Source organism: Pristiophorus japonicus, chromosome 5, assembly GCF_044704955.1.
Source record: "Pristiophorus japonicus isolate sPriJap1 chromosome 5, sPriJap1.hap1, whole genome shotgun sequence".
NCBI classification, from domain to species: Eukaryota; Metazoa; Chordata; class Chondrichthyes; family Pristiophoridae; genus Pristiophorus; species Pristiophorus japonicus.
In genome coordinates, this window is record NC_091981.1 from 5,761,737 (window position 1) to 5,789,101 (window position 27,365).

Here is a 27,365-nt window from a genome sequence, read left to right on the forward strand (position 1 = left end):
GGGTGTGTGAGTGTATGTGAGAGTGTGTGTGTGTGTGAGTGAGTGTGTGAGTGCGTAAGTGTGTGTGAGTGAGTGTGAGAGTGTATGTGAGTGTGTGCGTGAGTGTATGCTTGTGTGCGTGTGAGTGAGTGTGTGTGAGTGAGTGAGTGAGTGTATGCGTGTGAGTGAGTGTGTGAATGTGTGCGTGTGAGTGAGAGTGTGAGTGTGTGAGTGAGTGAGTGAGTGTGAGTGTATGCGTGTGAGTGAGTGTGTGAATGTGTGCGTGTGAGTGAGAGTGTGAGTGTGTGAGTGTGTGCGAGTGAGTGCGTGAGTGCGTGAGTGAGTGCGTGAGTGTGTGAGTGCGTGCGTGAGTGAATGTGTGAGTACATGAGTGTGTGCGTGAGTGTGTGTGTGTGTTTGTGTGAGTGTGTGAGTGAGTGAGTGCGTGAGTGCATGAGTGTGTGAGTGTATGTGCATGAGTGTGTGAGTGTGTGCATGTGAGTGAGTGTGTGTGAGTGTGTGAGTGTGTGTGCATGTGTGCGTGTGAGTCAGTGTGTGAGTGCGTGAGTGTGTGTGCGTGAGTGTGTGAGTGTGTGCGTGTGAGTGAGTGTGTGAGTGTATGTGAGTGTGTGCGTGTGAGTGAGTGTGTGAGTGTATGCGAGTGTGTGCGTGTGAGTGAGTGTGTGAGTGTATGCATGTGAGTGAGTGTGAGAGTGTATGTGAGTGTGTGTGTGTGAGTGTGTGAGTGTATGCGTGTGAGTGTGTGAGTGTATGTGAGTGCATGCGTGTAAGTGGGTGTGTGAGTGTATGTGAGTGTGTGTGAGTGAGTGAGTGAGTGAGTGTGTGAGTGTGTGTGTGCGTGTGAGTGAGTGTGTGAGTGAGTGTGTGAGTGTGTGAGTGTGTGTGAGTGAGTGTGTGAGTGTGAGAGTATATGAGTGTGCGTGTGAGTGAGTGTGTGAATGTGTGCGTGAGTGTATGCGTGTGTGCGTGTGAGTGAGTGTGTGAGTGAGTGAGAGTGTGAGTGTGTGAGTGTGTGTGAGTGAGTGTGTGAGTGTGTGAGTATATGTGAGTGTGTGTGAGTGAGTGTGTGAGTGCGTGAGTGTGTGTGAGTGAGTGTGTGAGTGAGTGTGTGAGAGTGAGTGTGTGAGTGTGAGTGTGTGAGTGTGAGTGAGTGTGTGAGTGTGTGAATGTGTGAGTGAGAGTGTATGTGAGTGTGTGAGTGTGTGTGAGTGAGTGTGTGAGTGTGAGTGAGTGTGTGAGTGTGTGCGTGAGAGTGTATGTGAGTGTGTGAATGTGTGTGAGTGAGTGTGTGAGTGTGTGAGTGTGTGTGAGTGTGTGAGTGAGTGTGTGAGTGTGAGTGAGTGTATGAGTGTGAGTGAGTGTGTGAGAGTGAGTGTGTGAGTGTGAGTGTGTGAGTGTGAGTGAGTGTGTGAGTATGTGAATGTGTGAGTGAGAGTGTATGTGAGTGTGTGAGTGTGTGTGAGTGAGTGTGTGAGTGTGAGTGAGTGTGTGAGTGTGTGTGAGTGAGTGTGAGTGAGTGTGTGTGTGTGAGTGAGAGTGTATGTGAGCATATGTGAGTGTGCGTGTGAGTGAGTGTGTGAGTGTGTGTGAGTGAGTGTGTGAGTGTGAGTGAGTGTGTGAGAGTGAGTGTGTGAGTGTGAGTGAGTGTGTGAGTGTGTGAATGTGTGAGTGAGAGTGTATGTGAGTGTGAGAGTGAGTGTGTGAGTGTGTGAGTGAGAGTGTATGTGAGTGTGTGAGTGTGCGTGTGAGTGAGTGTGTGAGTGAGAGTGTATGTGAGTGTGTGAGTGTGCGTGTGAGTGAGTGTGTGAGTGTGTGAGTGAGAGTGTATGTGAGTGTGTGAGTGCGTGTGAGTGAGTGTGTGAGTGCGTGAGTGTGTGTGAGTGAGTGTGTGAGTGTGAGTGAGTGTGTGAGAGTGAGTGTGTGAGTGTGAGTGAGTGTGTGAGTGTGTGAATGTGTGAGTGAGAGTGTATGTGAGTGTGTGAGTGTGTGTGAGTGAGTGTGTGAGTGTGAGTGAGTGTGTGAGTGTGTGAGTGAGAGTGTATGTGAGTGTGTGAGTGTGTGTGAGTGAGTGTGTGAGTGTGTGTGAGTGTGTGAGTGAGTGTGTGAGTGTGAGTGAGTGTATGAGTGTGAGTGAGTGTGTGAGAGTGAGTGTGTGAGTGTGAGTGTGTGAGTGTGAGTGAGTGTGTGAGTATGTGAATGTGTGAGTGAGAGTGTATGTGAGTGTGTGAGTGTGTGTGAGTGAGTGTGTGAGTGTGAGTGAGTGTGTGAGTGTGTGTGAGTGAGTGTGAGTGAGTGTGTGTGTGTGAGTGAGAGTGTATGTGAGCATATGTGAGTGTGCGTGTGAGTGAGTGTGTGAGTGTGTGTGAGTGAGTGTGTGAGTGTGAGTGTGAGTGAGTGTGTGAGAGTGAGTGTGTGAGTGTGAGTGAGTGTGTGAGTGTGTGAATGTGTGAGTGAGAGTGTATGTGAGTGTGTGAGTGAGTGTGTGAGTGTGTGAGTGAGAGTGTATGTGAGTGTGTGAGTGTGCGTGTGAGTGAGTGTGTGAGTGTGTGAGTGAGAGTGTATGTGAGTGTGTGAGTGTGCGTGTGAGTGAGTGTGTGAGTGTGTGAGTGAGAGTGTATGTGAGTGTGTGAGTGCATGTGAGTGAGTGTGTGAGTGTATGCGAGTGTGTGCATGTGAGTGAGTGTGTGTGAGTGTGTGAGTGTGTGTGCATGTGTGCGTGTGAGTCAGTGTGTGAGTGCGCGAGTGTGTGTGCGTGAGTGTATGTGAGTGTGTGCGTGTGAGTGAGTGTGTGAGTGTATGCGAGTGTGTGCGTGTGAGTGAGTGTGTGAGTGTATGCATGTGAGTGAGTGTGAGAGTGTATGTGAGTGTGTGTGTGTGAGTGTGTGAGTGTATGCGTGTGAGTGTGTGAGTGTATGTGAGTGCATGCGTGTGAGTGGGTGTGTGAGTGTATGTGAGTGTATGCGTGTGAGTGAGTGAGAGAGTGTGTGAGTGTGTGTGTGTGAGTGAGTGTGTGAGTGCGTGAGTGTGTGTGAGTGAGTGAGTGAGAGTGTGTGAGTGCGTGTGTGCGTGAGTGAGTGTGTGAGTGAGTGTGTGAGTGTGTGAGTGTGTGTGAGTGAGTGTGTGAGTGTGTGAGTATATGAGTGTGCGTGTGAGTGAGTGTGTGAATGTGTGCGTGAGTGTATGCGTGTGTGCGTGTGAGTGAGTGTGTGAGTGAGTGAGAGTGTGAGTGAGTGTGTGAGTGTATGTGAGTGTGTGCGTGTGAGTGAGTGTGTGAGTGTATGCGAGTGTGTGCGTGTGAGTGAGTGTGTGAGTGTATGCATGTGAGTGAGTGTGAGAGTGTATGTGAGTGTGTGTGTGTGAGTGTGTGAGTGTATGCGTGTGAGTGTGTGAGTGTATGTGAGTGCATGCGTGTGAGTGGGTGTGTGAGTGTATGTGAGTGTATGCGTGTGAGTGAGTGAGAGAGTGTGTGAGTGTGTGTGTGTGAGTGAGTGTGTGAGTGCGTGAGTGTGTGTGAGTGAGTGAGTGAGAGTGTGTGAGTGCGTGTGTGCGTGAGTGAGTGTGTGAGTGAGTGTGTGAGTGTGTGAGTGTGTGTGAGTGAGTGTGTGAGTGTGTGAGTATATGAGTGTGCGTGTGAGTGAGTGTGTGAATGTGTGCGTGAGTGTATGCGTGTGTGCGTGTGAGTGAGTGTGTGAGTGAGTGAGAGTGTGAGTGTGTGAGTGTGTGAGTGTGTGAGTATATGTGAGTGTGTGTGAGTGAGTGTGTGAGTGCGTGAGTGTGTGTGAGTGAGTGTGTGAGTGTGAGTGAGTGTGTGAGAGTGAGTGTGTGAGTGTGAGTGAGTGTGTGAGTGTGTGAATGTGTGAGTGAGAGTGTATGTGAGTGTGTGTGAGTGAGTGTGTGAGTGTGAGTGAGTGTGTGAGTGAGAGTGTATGTGAGTGTGTGAGTGTGTGTGAGTGAGTGTGTGAGTGTGTGAGTGTGTGTGAGTGTGTGAGTGAGTGTGTGAGTGTGAGTGAGTGTATGAGTGTGAGTGAGTGTGTGAGAGTGAGTGTGTGAGTGTGAGAGTGTGAGTGAGTGTGTGAGTATGTGAATGTGTGAGTGAGAGTGTATGTGAGTGTGTGAGTGTGTGTGAGTGAGTGTGTGTGATTGAGTGTGAGTGAGTGTGTGTGTGTGAGTGAGAGTGTATGTGAGCATATGTGAGTGTGCGTGTGAGTGAGTGTGTGAGTGTGTGTGAGTGAGTGTGTGAGTGTGAGTGTGTGAGAGTGAGTGTGTTAGTGTGAGTGAGTGTGTGAGTGTGTGAGTGTGTGAGTGAGAGTGTATGTGAGTGTGTGAGTGTGCGTGTGAGTGAGTGTGTGTGTGTGAGTGAGAGTGTATGTGAGTGTGTGAGTGTGCGTGTGAGTGAGTGTGTGAGTGTGTGAGTGAGAGTGTATGTGAGTGTGTGAGTGTGTGTGAGTGAGTGTGTGTGTGAGTGTGAGTGAATGTGTGAGTGTGTGAGTTGTGTGAGTGTGTGCGTGAGTGTATGCGTGTGTGCGTGTGAGTGAGTGTGTGAGTGAGTGCGTGTGAGTGAGTGAGTGAGTGTGTGCGTGTGAGTGAGTGTGAGAGTGTATGTGAGTGTGTGCGTGAGTGTATGCGTGTGTGCGTGTGAGTGAGTGTGTGAGTGAGTGTGTGTGAGTGAGTGTGTGAGTGTATGCGTGTGAGTGAGTGTGTGAGTGTATGCGTGTGAGTGAGAGTGTGAGTGTGTGAGTGTGTGTGAGTGAGTGTGTGAGTGTGAGTGTGTGAGTGTGTGAGTGTGTGCATGTGAGTGAGTGAGAGAGTATATGTGAGTGTGCGTGTGAGTGAGTGTGTGAGTGCGTGAGTGTGTGTGAGTGAGTGTGTGAGTGTATGCGTGTGAGTGAGTGTGTGAGTATATGTGAGTGTGCGTGTGAGTGAGTGTGTGAGTGCGTGAGTGTGTGTGAGTGAGTGAGTGTGAGTGAGTGTGTGAGAGTGAGTGTGTGAGTGTGAGTGAGTGTGTGAGTGTGTGAATGTGTGAGTGAGAGTGTATGTGAGTGTGTGAGTGTGTGTGAGTGAGTGTGTGAGTGTGAGTGAGTGTGTGAGTGTGTGTGAGTGAGTGTGTGAGTGTGTGAGTGAGAGTGTATGCGAGTGTGTGAATGTGTGTGAGTGAGTGTGTGAGTGTGTGTGAGTGAGTGTGTGAGTGTGAGTGAGTGAGTGAGTGAGTGTGAGTGAGTGTGTGAGAGTGAGTGTGTGAGTGTGAGTGAGTGTGTGAGTATGTGAATGTGTGAGTGAGAGTGTATGTGAGTGTGTGAGTGTGTGTGAGTGAGTGTGTGAGTGTGAGTGAGTGTGTGAGTGTGTGTGAGTGAGTGTGAGTGAGTGTGTGAGTGTGTGAGTGAGAATGTATGTGAGTATATGTGAGTGTGCGTGAGTGAGTGTGTGAGTGCGTGAGTGTGTGTGAGTGAGTGTGTGAGTGTGAGTGAGTGTGTGAGAGTGAGTGTGTGAGTGTGTGAATGTGTGAGTGAGAGTGTATGTGAGTGTGTGAGTGTGTGTGTGAGTGAGTGTGTGAGTGAGAGTGTATGTGAGTGTGTGAGTGTGTGAGTGTGTGTGAGTGTGTGAGTGAGAATGTATGTGAGTGTGTGAGTGTGTGAGTGTGTGAGTGAGAGTGTATGTGAGTGTGTGAGTGAGAGTGTATGTGAGTGTGTGAGTGTGCGTGTGAGTGAGTGTGTGAGTGTGTGAGTGAGAGTGTATGTGAGTGTGTGAGTGTGAGGGTGTGAGTGTGTGTGAGTGTGTGAGTGTGTGAGTGAGAGTGTATGTGAGTGTGTGAGTGTGCGTGTGAGTGAGTGTGTGAGTGTGTGAGTGAGAGTGTATGTGAGTGTGTGAGTGTGCGTGTGAGTGAGTGAGTGAGTGTGTGAGTGAGAGTGTATGTGAGTGTGTGAGTGTGTGAGTGTGTGTGAGTGAGTGTGTGAGTGTGTGTGAGTGAGTGTGTGAGTGTGTGAGTGTATGTGAGTGTGTGTGTGTGAGGGAGTGTGTGAGTGTGTGAGTGAGAGTGTATGTGAGTGTGTGAGTGTGTGAGTGAGAGTGTATGTGAGTGTGTGAGTGTGTGAGTGAGAGTGTATGTGAGTGTGTGAGTGTGTGAGTGAGAATGTATGTGAGTGTGTGAGTGTGAGTGTGTGAGTGTGTGTGAGTGTGTGAGTGTGTGAGTGAGAGTGTATGTGAGTGTGTGAGTGTGTGTGTGAGGGAGTGTGTGAGTGTGTGAGTGAGAGTGTATGTGAGTGTGTGAGTGTGCGTGTGAGTGTGTGCGATAAATCACCACTGACACCTGGGAGACCCTGGCCGCAGACCGCCCGAGGTGGAGGAAGTGCATCCGGGAGGGCGCTGAGCACCTCGAGCCTCAGTGCAAGGAGTGTGAAGAGGCCAAGCGCAGGCAGCGGAAGGAACGTGCGGCAAACCTGTCCCACCCACCCCCTCCCTCGGCGAATGTCTGTCCCACCTGTAACAGGTCTGTGGCTCTCGTATCGGACTGTTCAACCACCGGAGAACTCACTTTAGGAGTGGAAGCAAGCCTTCCTCGATTCCGAAGGACTGCCTATGATGAGGATGATGATGATGATGGTGAGTGAGTGAGTGCGTGAGATAAATCAAAGGTTTTCATCCAAAAGCCATGGTGTGTGAAAAAAGTGAACTAGCCTGCCAGCACACTGACTAATAATGGTGAATTGATTAGAGCAAGTTGGCAGGGAACAAACACAAATTAATTTATGCTCGTGTAGTCTCCGTTGATCAACGTATATGTTTTGGAATATGACTTCAAGCCTTTCATAGTCAACTGTGTGATTTATGTGGTAATTATTTATGCAAATTCAATTCACCAGCTTGTGATTAAAATATTCATTCCCTCCAATTAACGTGTTGCCAATTCCGCTTCTAATTACCGAGCTCACTACCACCCCCAGTCGCTTCTTATTCCTTGGTAATTGTAAATTTTACATAAATCATATTCTGGTTTATAATTATCACCTACTCTCTGGATGTCGACAGGTCTTGCTCTGACTATATTTGCTTTGAATTAGTTTATGATGATTTATATTTGAAGATTTGCTATATAGCTTTCGCAATATGAATTTCTTAGTCCAATTAGTCGCAAAGTGCCGAAATAAAGCTGACACAATGATTTGGGATGTGTTGACGATTTGAGAATCCTACATAGTATTTCATTACATTTAAAGATTGCTTAAAAATATACTTGTGAATGATCAATTAATTATGGCAGCTCTGTAATAATTGGCGAACATGAGGGTCACTATTTATCTTCATTAACTGCCAATGATGCTTGATCAAAAATCACTGGGCCCCACGCTCCGTGCCGGGGTTTATGCCCCACCGCTCCGTGCCGGGGGTTTATGCCCCACGCTCCGTGCCGGGGTTTATGCCCCACCGCTCCGTGCCGGGGTTTATGCCCCACCGCTCCGTGCCGGGGTTTATGCCCCACGCTCCGTGCCGGGGTTTATGCCCCACCGCTCCGTGCCGGGGTTTATGCCCCATGCTCCGTGCCGGGGTTTATGCCCCACCGCTCCGTGCCGGGGTTTATGCCCCACGCTCCGTGCCGGGGTTTATGCCCCACCGCTCCGTGCCGGGGTTTATGCCCCACGCTCCGTGCCGGGGTTTATGCCCCATGCTCCGTGCCGGGGTTTATGCCCCACCGCTCCGTGCCGGGGTTTCTGCTCCCCCTCCCACCCCTCTTCATCTCACCCCATCAGCATATCCTTCTATTCCTTTCTCCCTCATGTGTTTATCCAGCCGCCCCTTAAAGGCATCCAATGCTATTCGCCTCAACCCCTCCCTGTGGCAGCGAGTTCCACATTTTCACCACTCTCTGGGTAAAGGAGTTTCCCTTGAATTCCCCATTGGATTTAGAAACATAGAAAATAGGTGCAGGAGTAGGCCATTCGGCCCTTCTAGCCTGCACTGCCATTCAATGAGTTCATGGCTGAACATGCAACTTTAGTACCCCATTCCTGCTTTCTCGCCATACCCCTTGATCCTCCTAGTAGTAAGGACTACATCTAACTCCTTTTTGAATATATTTAGTGAATTGGCCTCAACAACTTTCTGTGGTAGAGAATTCCACAGGTTCACCACTCTCTGGGTGAAGAAGTTTCTCCTCATCTCGGTCCTAAATGGCTTACCCCTTATCCTTAGACTGTGACCCTTGGTTCTGGACTTCCCCAACATTGGGAACATTCTTCCTGCATCTAACCTGTCTAAACCCATCAGAATTTTAAATGTTTCTGTGAGATCCCCTCTCATTCTTCTGAACTCCAGTGAATATAAGCCCAGTTGATCCAGTCTTTCTTGATAGGTCAGTCCCGCCATCCCTGGAATCAGTCTGGTGAATCTTCGCTGCACTCCCTCAATAGCAAGAATGTCCTTCCTCAAGTTAGGAGACCAAAACTGTACACAATACTCCAGGTGTGGCCTCACCAAGGCCCTGTACAACTGTAGCAACACCTCCCTGCCCCTGTACTCAAATCCCCTCGCTATGAAGGCCAACATGCCATTTGCTTTCTTAACCGCCTGCTGTACCTGCATGCCAACCTTCAATGACTGATGTACCATGACACCCAGGTCTCGTTGCACCTCCCCTTTTCCTAATCTGTCACCATTCAGATAATAGTCTGTCTCTCTGTTTTTACCACCAAAGTGGATAACCTCACATTTATCCACATTATACTTAACCTGCCATGCATTTGCCCACTCACCTAACCTGTCCAAGTCGCTCTGCAGCCTCATAGCATCCTCCTCGCAGCTCACACTGCCACCCAACTTAGTGTCATCCGCAAATTTGGAGATAGTACATTTAATCCCCTCGTCTAAATCATTAATGTACAATGTAAACAGCTGGGGCCCCAGCACAGAACCTTGCGGTACCCCACTAGTCACTGCCTGCCATTCTGAAAAGTACCCATTTACTCCTACTCTTTGCTTCCTGTCTGTCAACCAGTTCTCAATCCACGTCAGCACACTACCCCCAATCCCATGTGCTTTAACTTTGCACATTAATCTCTTGTGTGGGACCTTGGTTGGTTTATTAGTGATTACCTTATATTGAGGACCCCTCGTTCTGGTCTTCTCCACAAATGGGAACATCTTCTCTACGTCTAATCTAGCAAATCCCTTTGTAATTGTAAAGACATCCATTGGGTCACCCCTCAACCTTCGCTCTTCCAGAGAAAGTGCCCGGCGTGTGTAGTTATAACCTCTCAGTTCTGGAATCATCCTTGTTGTAATGTATTTGCTTCATGGGTTCTTTGCTTAGGAATACATAGCAACACCTTGCTATTAAGAACTAGTTGGTTTATTAACAAAGGTCTAACTATCTCACACACACACTACAACCACCTGCCCCATCGTGGATCCCCTGAACCCAACTGGCTGGGGTTTTATTGAGTCTTGTGAACATTACGTGACTGGCTGAGCCACTTACAATGCAACAGCTCTACAACTATTTTAAATAAAATGACAAAGCCGACTGCCCCCCTCATTAAAGGGGGGAGGGGCACACTCCAAAAACTTTTCAAATGCCCCCTTGTTTTTTTTGCGGGGGGCATTAAGAACACAAATTATACAAGTGCCCCCTGGCTAAAAGCGGTGTGGGGGGGGGGGGGGCACTAAAACCAACAAACTTAAACAAATTAACTTTAGACACTAACGGTTCAAATTAAAATTTGGTTGCCGGGGGTGGCGATGCACTCCAGTCCCTCCGCCGCCCACCTCTCGCGGAAGGCCGCGAGCGTACCGGTGGACACCGCGTGCTCCATCTCCAGGGACACCCTGGCGCAAACATAGCCGTGGAAGAGAGGCAGGCAGTGGGGCTGAATGACCGCCTTGACCGCCCACTGCTTGGACCGGCTGATGGCCTCCTTGGCCAGGCCCAGAAGCAGTCCCATGAGGAGGCCTTCCGACCTGCCCGCTCCCCTCCGCACCTGGGTGCAACAGCTCTACAAACCTGTGAGCACATTCACAGGTGCACACATTACACTTGTGAAGATCCAACCATACCGGCGAATGTCGCACTGTTGGAGGGTCAGTACTGAGGGAGTGCTGCACTGTCGAGGGGTAGTGCTGAGGGAGTGTCGCACTGTCAGAGGGGCAGTACTGAGGGAGCTCTGCACTGTCGGAGGAGCAGTACTAAGGGAACTCTGCACTGTCAGAGGGTCAGTACTGAGGGAGCACCACACTGTCGGAGGGGCAGTACTGAGGGAGTGCTGCACTGTTGGAGAGATAGTTCTGAGGGAGCACTGCACTGTCGGAGGGGTAGTACTGAGGGAGCACTGTCGGTGGTGCCGTCTTTCTGATGAGACGTTAAACCGAGGCCCCGTCTGCTCTCTCAGGTGAACGCAAAAGATCCCATGGCACTATTTCGAAGAAGAGCAGGGGAGTTTTCCCCATTGTTCTGGGCCAATATTTATCCCTCAACCAACATCAGTAAAACAGATTATCCAAACATTGCTGTTTGTGGGAGTTGGCTGCCGTGTTTCTCACGTTACAACAGTGACTGCACTTAAAAAAAGTATTTCATTGGCTGTAAAGTACTTTGGGACGTCCGGTGGTCGTGAAAGGCGCTATATAAATCCAAGTCTATCTTTTCTTTCGAAACATTACTCTCTGTCCATTGCGCTCCCAGAGACACAGATGCCTCCCGCTGCCCCCAGCCCCCGACGCAACACGGTTCCGTTCCCTTCTCCCCTGCTCTTGTCACACGACAGCCTCTCTCTCTCTCTCTCTCTCTCTCTCACTCCCTCCCCCCATCTCCCAGCTGAATAGTCTCTCTTCCTATCCATCCACAGGATGAACCCTCCCCCTCCCTCCCCGGTTTATGTTGTTATGGGAATCAAGAAATATGGGGATCGGGCGGGAAAGTGGAGTTGATGTCGAAGATCAGCCGTGATCTTATTGGATGGCGGAGCAGGTTCGAGGGGCCGAATGGCTGACTGCTGCTCCTAATTCTTATGTTTCTTATGCCTCTCTCTTATCTCCACAAGATGTGTCTCATAAGAACATAAGAAATAGGAGCAGGAGTAGGCCATACGGCCCCTCGAGCCTGCTCCGCCATTCAATAAGATCATGGCTGATCTGATCATGGACTCAGCTCCACTTCCCCACCCGCTCCCCATAACCCCTTATCCCCCTTATCGCTCAAAAATCTGTCTATCTCCACCTTAAATATATTCAATGTCCCAGCTTCCACAGCTCTCTGAGGCAGCGAATTCCACAGATTTACAACCCTCTGAGAGAAGAAATTCCTCCTCGTCTCAGTTTTAAATGGGTGGCCCCTTATTCTAAGACCATGCCCCCTAGTTCTAGTCTTCCCCATCAGTGGAAACACCCTCTCTACATCCACCTTGTCAAGCCCCCTCATAATCTTATACGTTTCGATAAGATCACCTCTCATTCTTCTGAATTCCAATGAGTAGAGGCCCAACCTCCTCAACCTTTCCTCATAAGTCAACCCCCTCATCCCTGGAATCAACCGAGTGAACCTTCTCCGAACTGCCTCCAAAGCAAGTATATCCTTCCTTAAATATGCTTTCCACGGCCAGATCAGCCATGATCTTGTTGAGTGGTGGAGCAGGCTCGAGGGGCTAGATGGCCTACTCCTGTTCCTAATTCTTATGTTCTTATGTTCTATCCTACCACCTAAACCGGGGCTATTTCTTCCCCTCTCCAGAGATTGACTCTCCCTCTGCCCTCCCAGGAAAATCATTCAAAGGAAATGTCTCCTCCCTGCCCTCCCTCCCTCACGAAGATCTAACTCCCTCCCACCTCCTCACCATCATTTGTGTCTCTACATTCTCGAGACTGCGGCAGTACTGAGATTAGCATTCATTCATATTTAGTTGTTTCTGGCCCTATGATTATTAAATTGAATCAAAAAGCAATACAAAAAATATCAATTTATCAAAGTTGGACATTGGATAGCAATAATATGCTGCTTTATGCAATCTAATTTTATCTAATATTGTTCCAATCAAATACCATCAAATGAATGATAGATTTTCCTCCTCCTGGTTCTGCAATATTTTAGCTGATTTCTGTATTCTATCTGCGGCTTTTTAATATTTTTCCTCCCCGTCGCTTTCCCTTCTTTCTACAGTTTCTGTGATGTTTTTTACTTTTCTGAGCCGTAAATTCCGATGATTCTGTGATTCCCGAGTGTCTGTTCTCCAGATATCGCTGCAGATTCTGACATAGTTTCTCTCTGCACACACACATATAGAGACAGACACACACAGGCATATACACATACACACATACACCGCACACACATTCACACACACACATACACGCACAGACACACACACACACACATTCACACACACACACGTACATTCACACACACACACATTCACACACACACATGCACAGACACACACACACACATTCACACACACACACACGCACAGACACACACACACAGCTCACACGCACACACACACACACACACACACACATTCACACACGCACAGACACACACACACACATTCACACACACACACGCACAGACACACATACACACACACATTCACACACACACACACACAGCTCACACACACACACATTCACACACACACAGCTCACACGCTCACACACACACACACACTCACATTCACACACACATTCACACACACACATTCACACACACACACGCACAGACACACACACACACATTCACACACACACACACACAGCTCACACGCTCACACACACACACATTCACACACACACACGCACAGACACACACACATTCACACACACACACACACAGCTCACACGCTCACACACACACACACACACACACATTCCCACACACACGCACACATTCACACACGCATATACACACACATTCACACACACGCACAGACACACAATATCTCACACACACACACCGCTCACACACGCACACACTCACACACACACACACTCACACACACACATGCTCACACTCACACACACACATATACACACTCTCACTCACACACAAATACACACTCTCTCACACACACACACACGCACACACACTCACGCTCACACACGCACACACACACATCACACACGCACACACGCTCACACACACACACACACAGGCTGCTGATTTTATAACATTATCCTGCTCTGTCTTGGAGTATCTGTCTCTTTACCAATCTCTCCTCTGCCTCTTTCTGTAGCTGCCTGAACGCAATTCACAGGACAAGCTTCTCTGAAGTGCAATGAATGTAATGTAGGAAAACAAATGTTACTGAGTGTGCCATCTGACAATGCCACTTCAGCTATCAATCAGATTGGATTGAGCAGAGTACAGCAAGTAATCATGTGTTTCACTAAAGTACTTTATGTGCAACAAGCAGTTGTTTTGTTCTCTATTCTTTTGAGCGATACGCTGGTCTAACTTTATCTCCCGTATGAACACACGATTGCAGCCTTGTCAGATGCACAGCTTCGGTGCTTTCAACAATTCTGTGAACATTACCCAACACTGACCCCTACTGTCAGCATACCGTACAAGGCTGATTGGACGAAAAATAAGACAGAAAGACTTGCATTTTTATAGCACCTTTCACGTCCACCGGACGTCCCAAAGTGCTTTACAGCCAATGAAGTACTTTTTGAAGTGTAGTCACTGTTGTAATGTGATAAACGCGGCAGGCAATTTGCGCACAGCAAGCTCCCACACACAGCAATGTGATAATGGCCAGATAATCTGTTTTAGTGATGTTGATTAAGGGTTAAATATTGGTCCCTGAACAGCGGGGATAAACCCCCTGCTCTTCTTCGAAATAGTACCATGGGATTTTTTACAGCTGCACTGAGAGGGGGTTCGGATTAACGCCTCATCTGAAAGACGGTACCTCCGACAGTGCGGCGCTCCCTCAGTACTGCCCTCCAACAGTGCAGCACTTCCTCAGTACTGCCCTCCAACAGTGCAGCACTCCCTCAGTACTGCCCCTCCGACAGTGCAGAGCTCCCTCAGTACTGCCCCTCCGACAGTGCAGAGCTCCCTCAGTACTGCCCCTCCAACAGTGCAGAGCTCCCTCAGTACTGCCCCTCCGACAGTGCAGAGCTCCCTCAGTACTGCCCCTCCGACAGTGCTGCGCTCCCTCAGTACTGCCCCTCCGACAGTGCGGCGCTCCCTCAGTACTGCCCCTCCGACAGTGCGGTGCTCCCTCAGTACTGCCCCTCTGACAGTGCAGCACTCCCTCAGTACTGCCCCTCTGACAGTGCAGCACTCCCTCAGTACTGCACTGGGAGTGTCAGCCTCGATTTTTGTGCTCAAGTCCCTGGAGTGGGATTTGAACCTACAACCCTCTGACTCAGAGACGAGATTACTGCCCACTGAGCCACGGCTGACATCGCTCAGATGCTCTGTTATAAAACCATTCTAAAGAATCACATTCATTCTCACTGTTGCTGATGAAAAGAATGGCAGTGATATACTAAGAAAGATTAGTTGCTGAATCCAAGAGTTTTAAAAAGTCGCCTGAATTTTTACCCACAGACAACCTCTTGACTTGTTCATTGGTAACAGAGTAAAACTAAGAAAATGAATTATTGTTAAACAAAGCTTCAGCAAATATTAGGCCGAAAATTGCGGCCTCTCTGGGTACGTACGCTGTGCGCACGCACACGACGAGGCCTCATAAATGCCGGTTCTCGAAGCGCAAAGCGCATGCGTCAAAAAACAGCTTTTGCAATCTGTCAAAATGTCCTTTGACAGTTCCAATGTGTCCTCGGGAGAAGGACCTTCGCGGGTGGAGATTTGGGCTATTTGCCCAACTCCTGCCCAGCGAATGTCCTTCAAACTTTTACGCCTGGTGACAGCAGGCATATAGCTTACTTTTACCAGCGTAAGACTTTTAAAAGACAGAAAAATTAAATTTTATCACTAATTTTTATCTTAAAAATCCTGTCCATTAAGGTAAGTTTATTTTTAACACTATTAAAACACGTTGAAAAAAAAATTTCCCAAAATAATTTTTCTAGAACATTTAATTACATTCAATTTCAATTAATTTTAAATATGTGACGTGTTTTTTTTAATTGTGTTGTGTTTCTTGTTTTAGGGGGGTTTTCTCATTGATAGTAATGGATATCGGTGAGAATACTAGATGTCCATTGGTGGCCCAGGCCCAGGTGATTCCAGGATACGAACACGTACCTAGAGACATGTTCCCGTGTGCTGGACTATGAATGTAGGCCTCCGACCACAATCCTACCTTCCTCCGGGACCACCAGGTACTTTCATAGAGGGAGCGTCGCACTGTCAGAGCGGCAGTACTGAGGGAGTGCCGCACTGTCAGAGGGGCAGTACTGAGGGAGTGCCGCACTGTCAGAGGGGCAGTACTAAGGGAGTGCCGCACTGTCAGAGGAGCAGTACTGAGGGAGCGCCGCACTGTCAGAGGAGCAGTACTGAGGGAGCGCTGCACTGTCAGAGGGGCAGCACTGAGGGAGCATCGCACTGTCAGAGGGGCAGTACTGAGGGTGTGCCGCATTGTCAGAGGGGCAGTACTGAGGGAGCGCCGCACTGTCAGAGGGGCAGTACTGAGGGAGTGCCGCACTGTCAGAGGGGCAGTACTGAGGGAGTGCTGCACTGTCAGAGGGGCAGTACTGAGGGAGTGCCGCACTGTCGGAGGGGCAGTACTGAGGGAGCGCTGCACTGTCGGAGGAGCAGTACTGAGGGAGTGCTGCACTGTCGGAGGTGCCATCTTTTGGATGAGACGTTAAACCGAGGCCCCATCAGCTCTCTCAGGTGGATATAAAAGATCCCACGGCACTATTTTGAAGAACAGCAGGGAAGTTCTCCCCGATGTCCTGGGGCCAATATTTATTCATCAACCAACATCACTAAAACAGATTATCTGGTCATTTATCACATTGCTGTTTGTGGGAGCTTGCTGTGCACAAGTTGGCTGCTGCATTTCCACATTACAACAGTGACTGCACTCCAAAAAGTACGTCATTGGCTGTAAAGCGATTTGAGACGTCTGGTAGTCGTGAAAGGCGCTATAGAAATGCAAATCTTTCTCTTTTTTCTTTACTTACAATGCGTTCCTGATTTGTAGAGCTTCTTTTTGAGATGTTAGTGTCTTGTCTTTCATGGTGATGTTTGAAAACTTGCACTTGATCTTCTGTAATTGACATTGGAAGAAAAACACGGCCATTAGAAGTCGCCAGCGTTCATGCTTTGTATGTTCCAGGTATACAAGGGAAAGTGTACCTGAGATCTAAAAAACAGCAAAGAAAGAATTTCAGAAAATGCAGCTACAAGCAAACACACAGAAGTCGTTGTTCCAGAGGGATTGTGCAAAGCAAAGCCATTGAAAACAAGGAACAGTCACTCAAGCAATGAAAATGTCTAAGTTGAAAGCTCTTTACTGAATCATTATTGTAATGTATGTACCTGCGAGTATGCTCACGGGTTTGTAGAGCTGTTGGCCGCTATGCCGCTATGTGAGAAGGAATTTCTTCTCTCAGAGGGTTGTGAATCTGTGGAATTCTCTGCCCAAGGAAGCAGTTGAGGCTAGCTCATTGAATGTATTCAAGTTACAAATAGATAGATTTTTAACCAATAAGGGAATTAAGGGTTACGGGGAGCGGGCGGATAAGTGGAACTGAGTCCACGGCCAGATCAGCCATGATCTTGTTGAATGGCGGAGCAGGCTCGAGGGGCTAGATGGCCTACTCCTGTTCCTAATTCTTATGTTCTTATGCGGGGGCTGCCTGTCTTTTACCAGGAACTCATCAGGGTCTGGAACAGAGTCACCACCAAGCGCAGTTCTCCCCCGTCTGGAGTGGCGGCTGTCCTTCGGGAGCCGCTGCTCAGGAATCTATACCTCCACGACCGCGTTTTTAGGTGGCAGGCAGACGAGAGGGCTGTGGCTGGTGAGGTGACCAGGGTCAGGAACCTGCTCGATGGCGGAGGAGCGGGATGGATGGCGCCAGAGGAGCTGGCTCAGCGCCTATCCTGGGCCGATGTCCGCCGCGCGGCCGATGCCATCGAGTCGCTAAAAACAGCGCTGGGCCCTGACTCCGTTAGGTGTGTCGAGGAGGCTCAAGCACGTGGGCAGATCCCGTCCGAACTGACCCCCGTCCGGAAGGAATTCCTCATCGGCGCCAAACCCCGAAACCTCCCTCGGGAGCCAGCGCCTCACAACTTGAGCCGCCTCGGGGAAATCCCCTCCGTGCCTTTCAGTTCTGCGCGGAGGGGTTTCTTGTATGGGCTGCTCCTGCACACTCTCCACGTTGCCATCCTCGCCTGCCGTCCGGACATGCCATGGCGTACCATCTTGCCGTCCGGAGGAGGCGGGGGTCCCCAATGGAGTGCATTCTACGCGGGAGTACTCCCTCTATCCATTGGAGACTTGGCCTCGAGGGTGTTGCACGGAGCACTCCCGTGCAATCGGTATTTAAGTCGGTTCACGGGCTCCCAGGCCGCCTGTAATTTCTGCGGTCTGGAGATGTCCGTGTTCCATGTTTTTATGGAATGTGTGAGGTTGCAGCCCCTATTCTATTATTTGAAGGGGCTGTTCCTCAAATTCTGGTTGCACTTCAGTCCCACATTCCTGATCTTTGGGCACCCTGTGCGGAGGGGAGCGGGTAGGTCCGAGGGCCTCCTCGTAGGACTGCTCCTGGGCAAGGCCAAGTGGGCCATCAGCCGGTCCAGGCAGCGGGCGGTCAAGGGAGTCGTTCAGCCCGACTGCCTGCCTCTCTTCTGCGGTTACATCCGAGCCAGGGTGTCCCTGGAGATGGAGCAGGCGGTATCCATCGGTACGCTCGCGGCCTTCCGCGAGAGATGGGTGCCGGAGGGACTGGAGTGCATCGCCACCCCGGCAACCAAATTTTAATTTGACCATTTTATGTCGAAAGTCAAATTTGATTATTTGTCGGTTTAGTGCCCATTTAGTAAGTGGGCACTTGTATTAAATTTGATTTACAGATACAACTCAAAATAGTTGTAGAGCTGTTGAGTTGGGAGTGGCTTAGCCAATCACGTGACGTTTACAAGACTCTAAAACCCCGGCCAGTTGGGTTCGGGGGATACAATGAGGCAGGTGGTTGTGAGCCTGGTGGATGAACTGGTAATGTGTAGTGTGATTGTTAAACCTTTGCTAATAAACCAACTGGTTCTTAATAGCAATGTGTTGCTTTGAATTCTTAAGCAAAGAACCCATGAAGCAAATACATTACAATTATGTAGACTGCATCTAACCTGCAACGATGGGTATTCACTTACAAATGTACACCGAGTATGCTATTCTCATCTACAATGCAAGTGTCACCCAGTATCACTTCAATTTGACAACAACAACTTGTATTTATATAGCGCCTTTAACGCAATGAAACGTCCTAGGGCGCTTCACAGGAGCCTTACCAAACATAATTTGACACCGAACCACAGAAGGGGATATCAGGGCAGGCGACCAAAAGCTTGGTCAAAGAGGTAGGTCTTAAAGGAGGAAAGAGAGGTAGAGAGGCGGAGAGGTTTAGGGAGGGAGTTCCAGAGCTTGGGGCCCAGGCAACAGAAGGCACGGCCACCGATGGTGGAGCGATTATAATCAGGGATGCTCAAGAGGGCAGAATTAGAGGAGCGCAGACATCTTGGGGGGTTGTGGGGCTGGAGGAGATTACAGAGATAGGGAGGGGTGAGGCCATGGAGGGATTTGTAAACAAGGATGAGAATTTCAAAATCGGGGTGTTGCTTAACTGGGAGCCAATGTAGGTCAGCGAGCACAGGGGGTGATGGGTGAGTGGGACTTGGTGCGAGTTAGGACACGGGGAACGGGGGTGATGGGTGAGCGGGACTTGCTGCGAGTTAGGACACAGGGCAGTGAGCACAGGGGGTGATGGGTGAGCGGGACTCTGGTGCGAGTTAGGACACGGGGCAGTGAGCACAGGGGGTGATGGGTGAGCGGGACTTGGTGAGAGTTAGGACACGGGGCAGCGAGCACAGGGGGTGATGGGTGAGCGGGACTTGGTGAGAGTTAGGACACAGGGCAGTGAGCACAGGGGGTGATGGGTGAGCGGGACTTGGTGAGAGTTAGGACACGGGGCAGTGAGCACAGGGGGTGATGGGTGAGCGGGACTTGGTGCGAGTTAGGACACGGGGCAGTGAGCACAGGGGGTGATGGGTGAGCGGGACTTGGTGCGAGTTAGGACACGGGGCAGTGAGCACAGGGGGTGATGGGTGAGCGGGATTTGGTGAGAGTTAGGACACGGGGCAGCGAGCACAGGGGGTGATGGGTGAGCGGGACTTGGTGCGAGTTAGGACACGGGGCAGTGAGCACAGGGGGTGATGGGTGAGCGGGACTCGGTGCGAGTTAGGACACGGGGCAGTGAGCACAGGGGGTGATGGGTGAGCGGGACTTGGTGAGAGTTAGGACACGGGGCAGTGAGCACAGGGGGTGATGGGTGAGCGGGACTTGGTGAGAGTTAGGACACGGGGCAGCCGAGTTTTGAATGAGCTGAAGTTGACGGAGGGTAGAACTCGGCCAGATTTACGTCCAAGCCACAAGTTGCAATCACTGTCTGTCGTGATGGCTCCCATCAGCGAAGGAAAACCTGCCAAAACTCAATGCAATTCAAAGACTGTTTTGATGGCATTGATGAAACCACTCAGGGTTTATCCTTGTGATAAATCAAAGAGTGTCTCGTCACACTCCCCAGCCTACATGCTGTCTCCATCGAAAACGTTCCAAAGCTGTTACTTCAGTTAATCACCGCACTCTGTATAACGAGCAAGAGGATGGCAAAATTGATAAGAGCGGTTTCTTTATTCCACATTCAGGAAGGCAAAAGAGAATAAATAAGCTGCAAAAAGAGTATTCACGCAATTTGATCAGACGGATTGTATGCCAGCATGGCTGAGGTATTAAATGAATGAAAGATAGAAAGACTTGGATTTATATAGCGCCTTTCATGACCACCGGACGTCTCAAAGCACTTTACAGCCAATGAGGTACTTTTTGAAGTGTAGTCACTGTTGTTGTCATGTATTTAACCACCTTGCAATGACATAGTCATGTAACTGTAACTCCTGTACACTGTACCTGTACCTTAGAAATGCACACCCTGACCACAAGGGGTGAACTTGTGGGAGACATTCCTCACCTGGGTTTCCAGGTATAAAAGGGGAGTTCCCACCCAGGGTCAGCACTCCTTGGTCCTGGCAATAAAGGTGAAGGTCACAGAGTGACCATGTCTGATACATCCATGCCTTGTGTGAGTTTGTAGTACGGTGCAGGGACACTACATTTGGCGACGAGAACCAGGAATCAACGAACCACGAGGATGGCCACCAGTGGCACAGAGGAACGTTACTGTGTGGGTGAGGACTGGGAGGACTTTGTGGAAAGACTCCAGCTGAGCTTTGTCACGAAGGACTGGCTGGAAGAGACAGCGGCTGACAAGCGGAGGGCGCATCTACTGACCAGCTGTGGTCCACAGACGTATGCGCTGATGAAAGACCTGCTCGCACCCCAAAAGCCGGCTGACAAGTCCTTTGAAGAGCTCAACCAGCTGATCAGTGAGCATCTCAAGCCGGCGAGTAGCGTACACATGGCCCGGAATGGTTCTACTCTTGGGAGGGACAAAATATCTCGGACTTCGTGGCGGAACTGCGGCGCTTGGCCAGTCTCTGTAAGTTCTCCGATGCCTGCAGGGGGGAGATGTTAAGGGACTTTTTCATCGAGGGCATTAATCATGCCGGCATCTTCAGGAAGGTCATAAAGACTAAGGACTTGACTTTAGAAGGGGCGGCGTTGATAGCTCAGACCTTCATGGCAGGCGAAGAGGAGACCAAGCTAATTTACGCGCACAGCCCTGGTCCAAACGTGGCGATGGACCAGGGAGTTAACATGGTGAAAACTGTTCGGGACCCCGCAGGCAGGCAAGGGCATTTCGAAACCACCCAGGCAGCAACAGGCTCTAGGGTGGGCCCACAACAAGGACAATGGAGAGGGGATCGGCAATTCACGCCATCTCGAGGAACAATGCGTCCCACGATGGGATCATTAACACCCACCATCAGAGTGCTTAGAAACAGCCAAATGGGCAATCAGAGAGGAATGCCTAGTAATAGTCCTCTTGTTAACAGCAATCTCAATCTCAGCTCATGCTGGAGGTGCGGGGGTAGACACACTGCGAAAAGCTGCAGGTTCCAGCAATATACCTGTAGGATTTGTAATGTCAGTGGACACTTGGCCAGGATGTGCAAAAAGGCTGTGACGAGGCTAATCTGCGAGACAGAGGAACCAGACAAAGGGTCTGCAATGCAGGATGAGGCCTGGGGTAAAGCCATAGATGCTGAAGTTCAGTGGGTTCATGTGGCTGACGTCCACAGCTCATACACTAAAACACCACCATGATGATGAAAGTCTTACTGAATGGCATCCCTGCACATGGAGCTGGATACGGGAGCTAGCCAGTCACTTATGAGCGCCCAACAATTTGAGAGACTATGGCCACACAGAGCTAGCAGGCCCAAACTGGAACGCATTGAGACGCAGCTATGTACGTACACCAAAGAGATCATCCCAGTGCTGGGCAGTGCAAACTTGGTGGTAACGCATAATGGATTACAGAACCGGCTGTCACTCTGGATCGTCCCGGGAAATGGCCCTGCGCTCTTGGGGAGGAATTGGCTAGCTGAGATGAATTGGAAATGGGAGGATGTCATTTCATCCGTGGAGCGAAGTTCATGCTCACAGGTCCTGCAAAAATTCGGGTCACTGTTTCAACCTGGTGTCGGAATGTTCAAGGGCACTAAAGTAGTGATACGCATCACTCCAGACGCCAGACCAGTGCACCACAAAGCCAGAGCGGTGTCGTACGTGATGCATGAAAAAATTGAATGTGAACTGGACAGGCTGCTCAGAGAGGGCATAATTTCAGCCGTTGAATTCAGCGACTGGGCAAGTCCCATCGTTCCCGTCCTCAAAGCAGATGGCTCGGTCAGGATTTGTGGCGACTACAAAGCCACCATCAACCGATGTCGCTGCAAGACCAATACCCGCTTCCGAGAGCGGAGGACCTTTTTGCCACGCTGGCAGGTGGCAAGCTGTTCACGAAGCTGGACCTCACTTCGGCCTACATGATTCAGGAACTGGCTGAAGAATCCAAGCTTCTGACCATCATCACGACGCACAAGGGATTATTTGTCTACAACAGGTGTCCGTTTGGCATTCGTTCGGCAGCAGCTATCTTTCAGAGAAACATGGAAAGTTTGCTCAAATCCATTCCTGGAATGATCGTATTCCAAGACGACATTCTCATAATGGGTTGAGACACCAAAGAACACCTCCACAACCTGGAAGAAATGCAACGCCGATTGGATCGGGTAGGCTTGTGGCTGAAAAAGGCCAAGTGTGTGTTTTTGGCCCTAGAGGTCGAGTTTTTGGGCAGGAGGGTTACCGCAGACGGGATCCGGCCCACTGAATCACAAACAGAGGCGATCCGCCGGGTGCCCAGGCCCGGCAACACGTTGGAGTTGCGATCATTCCTGGAACTTTTGAACTATTTTGGGAACTTTCTGCCGAACTTAAGCACATTGCTGGAGCCGTTACACATGCTCCTGCGTAAAGGTTGTGAATGGTTTTGGGGGGACTGTCAAGAACGGGCTTTCAATAAGGCGAGGGACCTGCTGTGTTCCAGCAAACTGTTGACTTTGTATGATCCTTGTAAAAAACTGGTCTTAACATGCGATGCGTCATCCTATGGGGTTGGGTGTGTGTTGCAGCAGGGTAACAATGACGGCCGACTCCAACCGGTGGCTTACGTCTCCAGGTCGCTCTCCCAGGCAGAGCGTGGACACGGCATGGTCGAAAAGGAAGCACTCACTTGTGTTTACGGTGTGAAAAAGATGCACCGGTACCTTTTTGGTAGACAGTTCGAGCTAGAGACGCGGACCACAAGCCGATAACATCCTTGTTGTCCGACAGCAAGGCTGTCAACGCCAATGCTCGCATACAGTGCTGGGCCCTCATGCTGGCTGCATATGACGACACCATACAGCACCAGCCAGGCACCGAAAATTGCGCTGACGCGCTCAGCAGGCTCCCACGGGCCACAACCGAGGGGGCAGCGGAGCAGAGCGCCGAGATGGTCATGGCCATTGAGGCTTTTGACACCGCAGGCTCCCCCATCACAGCCCACCAGATCAAACTCTGGACCAACAGAGACCCCCTCCTATCCATGATAAAGAAATGTGTTCGGACTGGGGATTGGGCGCCCGCACACAGAGCGTGCTCCGAGGAAGTCAGACCGTTTCAGAGATGGATGGATGAGCTCTCCATCCAAGCCGACTGCCTGCTAAGGGGCAGCGGGGTAGTCATGCCCCAGAAAGGAAGGGAAGCGTTCATCTGGGAACTCCACAGTGAGCACCCTGGTATCGTGTTAATGAAGGCCATTGCCCGGTCACATGTATGGTGGCCGAGGATTGACTCAGACCTGGAACACTGGGTTCGCAGGTGCACGACGTGTGCCCAGCTGGGCAATGCCCCCAGGGAGGCCCCACTCAGCCCGTGGCCCTGGCCCACCAGACCATGGTCACATATTCACGTAGACGATGCGGCCCGTTCATGGGGAAAATGTTCCTGATCGTTGATGCATACTCGAAGTGGATCGAGTGCATCATATTGAACTCGTGCATGACATCCATCACCGTGGAGAGTCTGCATACGGTTTTCGCAATCCATGGATGGCCGGACATCCTGTTTAGTGACAATGGCCCGTGTTTCACCAGCCATGAATTGCAGCAGTTTATGTCGGGCAATGGTATCAAGCACGCCCGGACAGCGCTGTTCAAGCCGGCTTCTAATGGCCAGGCGGAACGGGCGGTCCAAGTCATAAAACAGGGCATGCTACGCATCCAAGGACCTCCCTTCAGAACTGCCTATCGCGCCTCCTGCTGGCCTACAGGTCCCGCCCGCACTCGCTCGCGGGAGTCCCGCCAGCGGAACTCCTCTTGAAACGCACGCTCAAGACGTGGCTGTTCCTCATTCACCCAGCCCTGGCAGATATTGTTGAGGGCAAGCGCCAGTCCCAAACCGAGCTCCATGGCCGAAACTCAAGGGGGAGGTGAATAGAAATAGATGACCCGGTATTTGTTCTTAACCATGCTTTGGGACCCAAGGAGCTTGAGGGCACCGTAATTGGCAAAGAAGGGAATAGGGTCATAGTGGTCAGACTAAACAATGGGCAGATATGCCGCAAACACTTGGACCAAGTAAAGAAAAGGTTCAGCATAGACACGGAGGAACCTGAAGAAGAGCATGAGATGTCACCCACACCACTGCCAGTGGACGAACAACGAGGAAAATCCACAGCATGCACAGTCCCTGCGGCCAGCCCGGACAGGCCGGAATCACCTCAGGTGACAGAGACGCGTGCCGAGGCTCAGCCACCAGAGCCACAACTGCGGCACTCCACGAGAGAGCGTCGACCACCCGACAGACTTAACCTCTGAAACAAAAAGACTTAAGGGGGGGAGGTAATGTCATGTATTTAACCATCTTGCAATGACATAACTGTAACTGTAACTCCTGTACACTGTACCTGTACCCTAAAAATGCGCACCCTGACCACAGGGGGTGAACTTGCGGGAGACACTCCTCACCTGGGTTTCCAGGTATAAAAGGGGAGGTCCCACCCAGGGTCAACACTCCTTGGTCCTGGCAATAAAGGGGAAGGTCACAGAGTGACCGTGTCTAATATATCCATGCCTCTTGTGAGTTTGTAGTAAGGTGCAGGGACACTACTGTTGTAATGTAGGGAAAGCGGGAGCCAATTTGTGCACAACAAGCTCCCAAAAACAGCAACGTGATAATGACCAGATAATCTGTTTTTGTTATGTTGATTGAGGGGTATATATTGGCCCCAGGACACCGGGGAGAACTCCCCTGCTCTTATTCGAAATAGTGTCATGGGATCTTTTACATCCACCTGAGAGAGCAGACGGGGCCTCGGTTTAACGTCTCATCTGAAAAATGCCACTTCTGACAGTGCGGCACTCCCTCAGTACTGCCCCTCCAACAGTGCAGCACTCCCTCAGTACTGCCTCCCCGACAGTGCGGCACTCCCTCAGTACTGCCCCTCCGACAGTGCGGCACTCCCTCAGTACTGCCCCTCCCACAGTGCAGCACTCCCTCAGTACTGCCCCTCCGACAGTGCAGCACTTCCTCAGTACTGCCCCTCCGACAGTGCAGCATTCCCTCAGTACCACCCCTCCGACAGTGCAGCACTTCCTCAGTACTGCCCCTCCGACAGTGCAGCGCTCCCTCAGTTCTGCCCCTCCGACAGTGCAGCACTTCCTCAGTACTGCCCCTCGGAGTATGAGCCCACAACCTTCTCAGAGGCGAGAGTGCTACCCACTGAATCACTGGCTGATACTGCACTATTTCAAAGAAGAGCAGGGATTAAAAGCCAGTCAGTTTAACGGCAGTGCTGGGGAAGCTTTTCGAAACAATCATCTGGGAGAACATCGAGAAGCACGGCTAATAAAAGAGAGCCAGCCCCGATGTGTACAGGGCTAATCGTGCTTGACTAACTTGATTGAGATTTTTTGATGAGGTAACAGTGGACGAGGACAGTGCCGTTGATGGTGTGTCAGGTATTGTCCGCATGCCAGACACGAGACTCCCAAAGCAAGCGCTCTACTCGGAACTCCTACAAGGCAAGCGAGCCCCAGGTGGGCAGAGGAAATGTTTCAAGGGCACCCTCAAAGCCTCCCTGATAAAGTGCAACATCCCCACCGACACCTGGGAGTCCCTGGCCAAAGACCGCCCTAAGTGGAGGAAGTGCATCCGGGAGGGCGCTGAGCACCTCGAGTCTCGTCGCCGAGAGCATGCAGAAAGCAAGCGCAGGCAGCGGAAGGAGCGTGCGGCAAACCAGTCCCACCCTCCCCTTCTCTCGACCACTGTCTGTCCCACCTGTGACAGAGACTGTGGCTCTTGTATTGAACTGTTCAGCCACCTGAGAACTCACTTTTAGAGTAGAAGCAAGTCTCCCTCGATTCCGAGGGACTGCCTATGATGATGATATGGACTTTCAAAAGGCGTTCGATACTGTAGCACATATTAGGTTTGTTGGCAAAATTGAAGCCCAGTTAATAAAATGGAGCAGTAGCAGTATGGATACAAAATTGGCTGAGGGATAGAAAACTGAGTTGTGGTGACTGGCTGTTTTCAGACTGGAGGGGAGGTATACAGTGGCGATCCCCAAGGTTCAGTACTAGGACCACTGCTTTTTTTGATGTACATTAATGGCTTGGACTTGGACTTGGGGGTACAGGGCACCATTTTTAAATTTTCAGATGACATGAAACTTGGACGTGTGGTAAACAGCGACAGTGAGCAAGATAGTAATAGACTTGAAGAGGAGATAGACAGGATGGTGGGATGGTGGAATGGGCGGTCACATGACCATTGAACGCAGAGAATTGTGAGGTGGTGCATTTTGGTAGGAAGGATGAGGAGAGACCATACACTAAATGGTACAATTTTAAAGGGGGTGCAAGAACAGAGACCTGGGGGTGCTTGTGCACAAATCTTTGAAGGTGGCAGGACAGGTTAACAAAGCAGTTAATAAAGCGTATGGGATCCAAGGCTTTATAAATAGAGGCATAGAGTACAAAAGCCGGGAAGTTATGCTAAACCGATACAAAACATTAGTTTGGCCCCAGTTGGAGTAGTGTGTGCAATTCGGGCACCCCACTTTAGGAAGGATGTGAAGGCTTTGGAGAGGGTACAGAAGACATTTACGAGAATGGTTCCAGGGATGAGGGACTTCAGTGACGTGGATAGACTGGAGAAGCCGGGGTTGTTCTCCTTGGAGCAGAGAAGGTTGAGAGGAGATTTGATCGAGGTGTTCAAAATCAGATTTAGATAGAGAGAAACTGTTTCCAGTGGCTGAAGGGTTCATAACGAGAGGGCACAGATTTAAGGTGATCAGCAAAGACCCAGAGGCAACATGGAAAATGGATGCAGGTTGGGCAACTGGGCAGGGATCTGCGATGTCGGGGCGAAGGAAGCTTATTAAAATGGGGCAATTTAAAACATTGCAATTTAATATCGCAATGGCGCTTGACTCTGGGATGCCATAAAACGAAAATAAAGGTATTCCATGGAATAGATCAGCATGGGAACAGGCCATTCAGCCCAGTTAGTATATACCGTCACTCCAATTCTCTGCTCCACCCCGACTCTCTGTCCTCGGCCTCCTACACTGTTCCACCGAAGCTCAACGCAAGCTCGAGGAACAGCACCTCACCTTACAGCCTTCCGCACTCAACATCGATGTTTCTTTGTTTCTGTGTGTTCAACAATTGTAGA

The 27,365-nt window shown here is 50.2% G+C and overlaps 1 protein-coding gene across 2 annotated transcripts in view; it reads right to left on the minus strand.

The window, feature by feature from the left end:
* The window catches only part of nek11 (NIMA-related kinase 11), a 388,331-nt gene that overhangs the window by 212,336 nt on the left and 148,630 nt on the right, over positions 1-27,365 (minus strand). For both annotated transcript variants that reach the window (XM_070879780.1, XM_070879781.1), the window contains one exon: positions 16,084-16,169. In XM_070879780.1, coding sequence (XP_070735881.1) covers positions 16,084-16,169 — 86 coding nt within the window. The remainder of the gene's footprint in view (positions 1-16,083; positions 16,170-27,365) is intronic.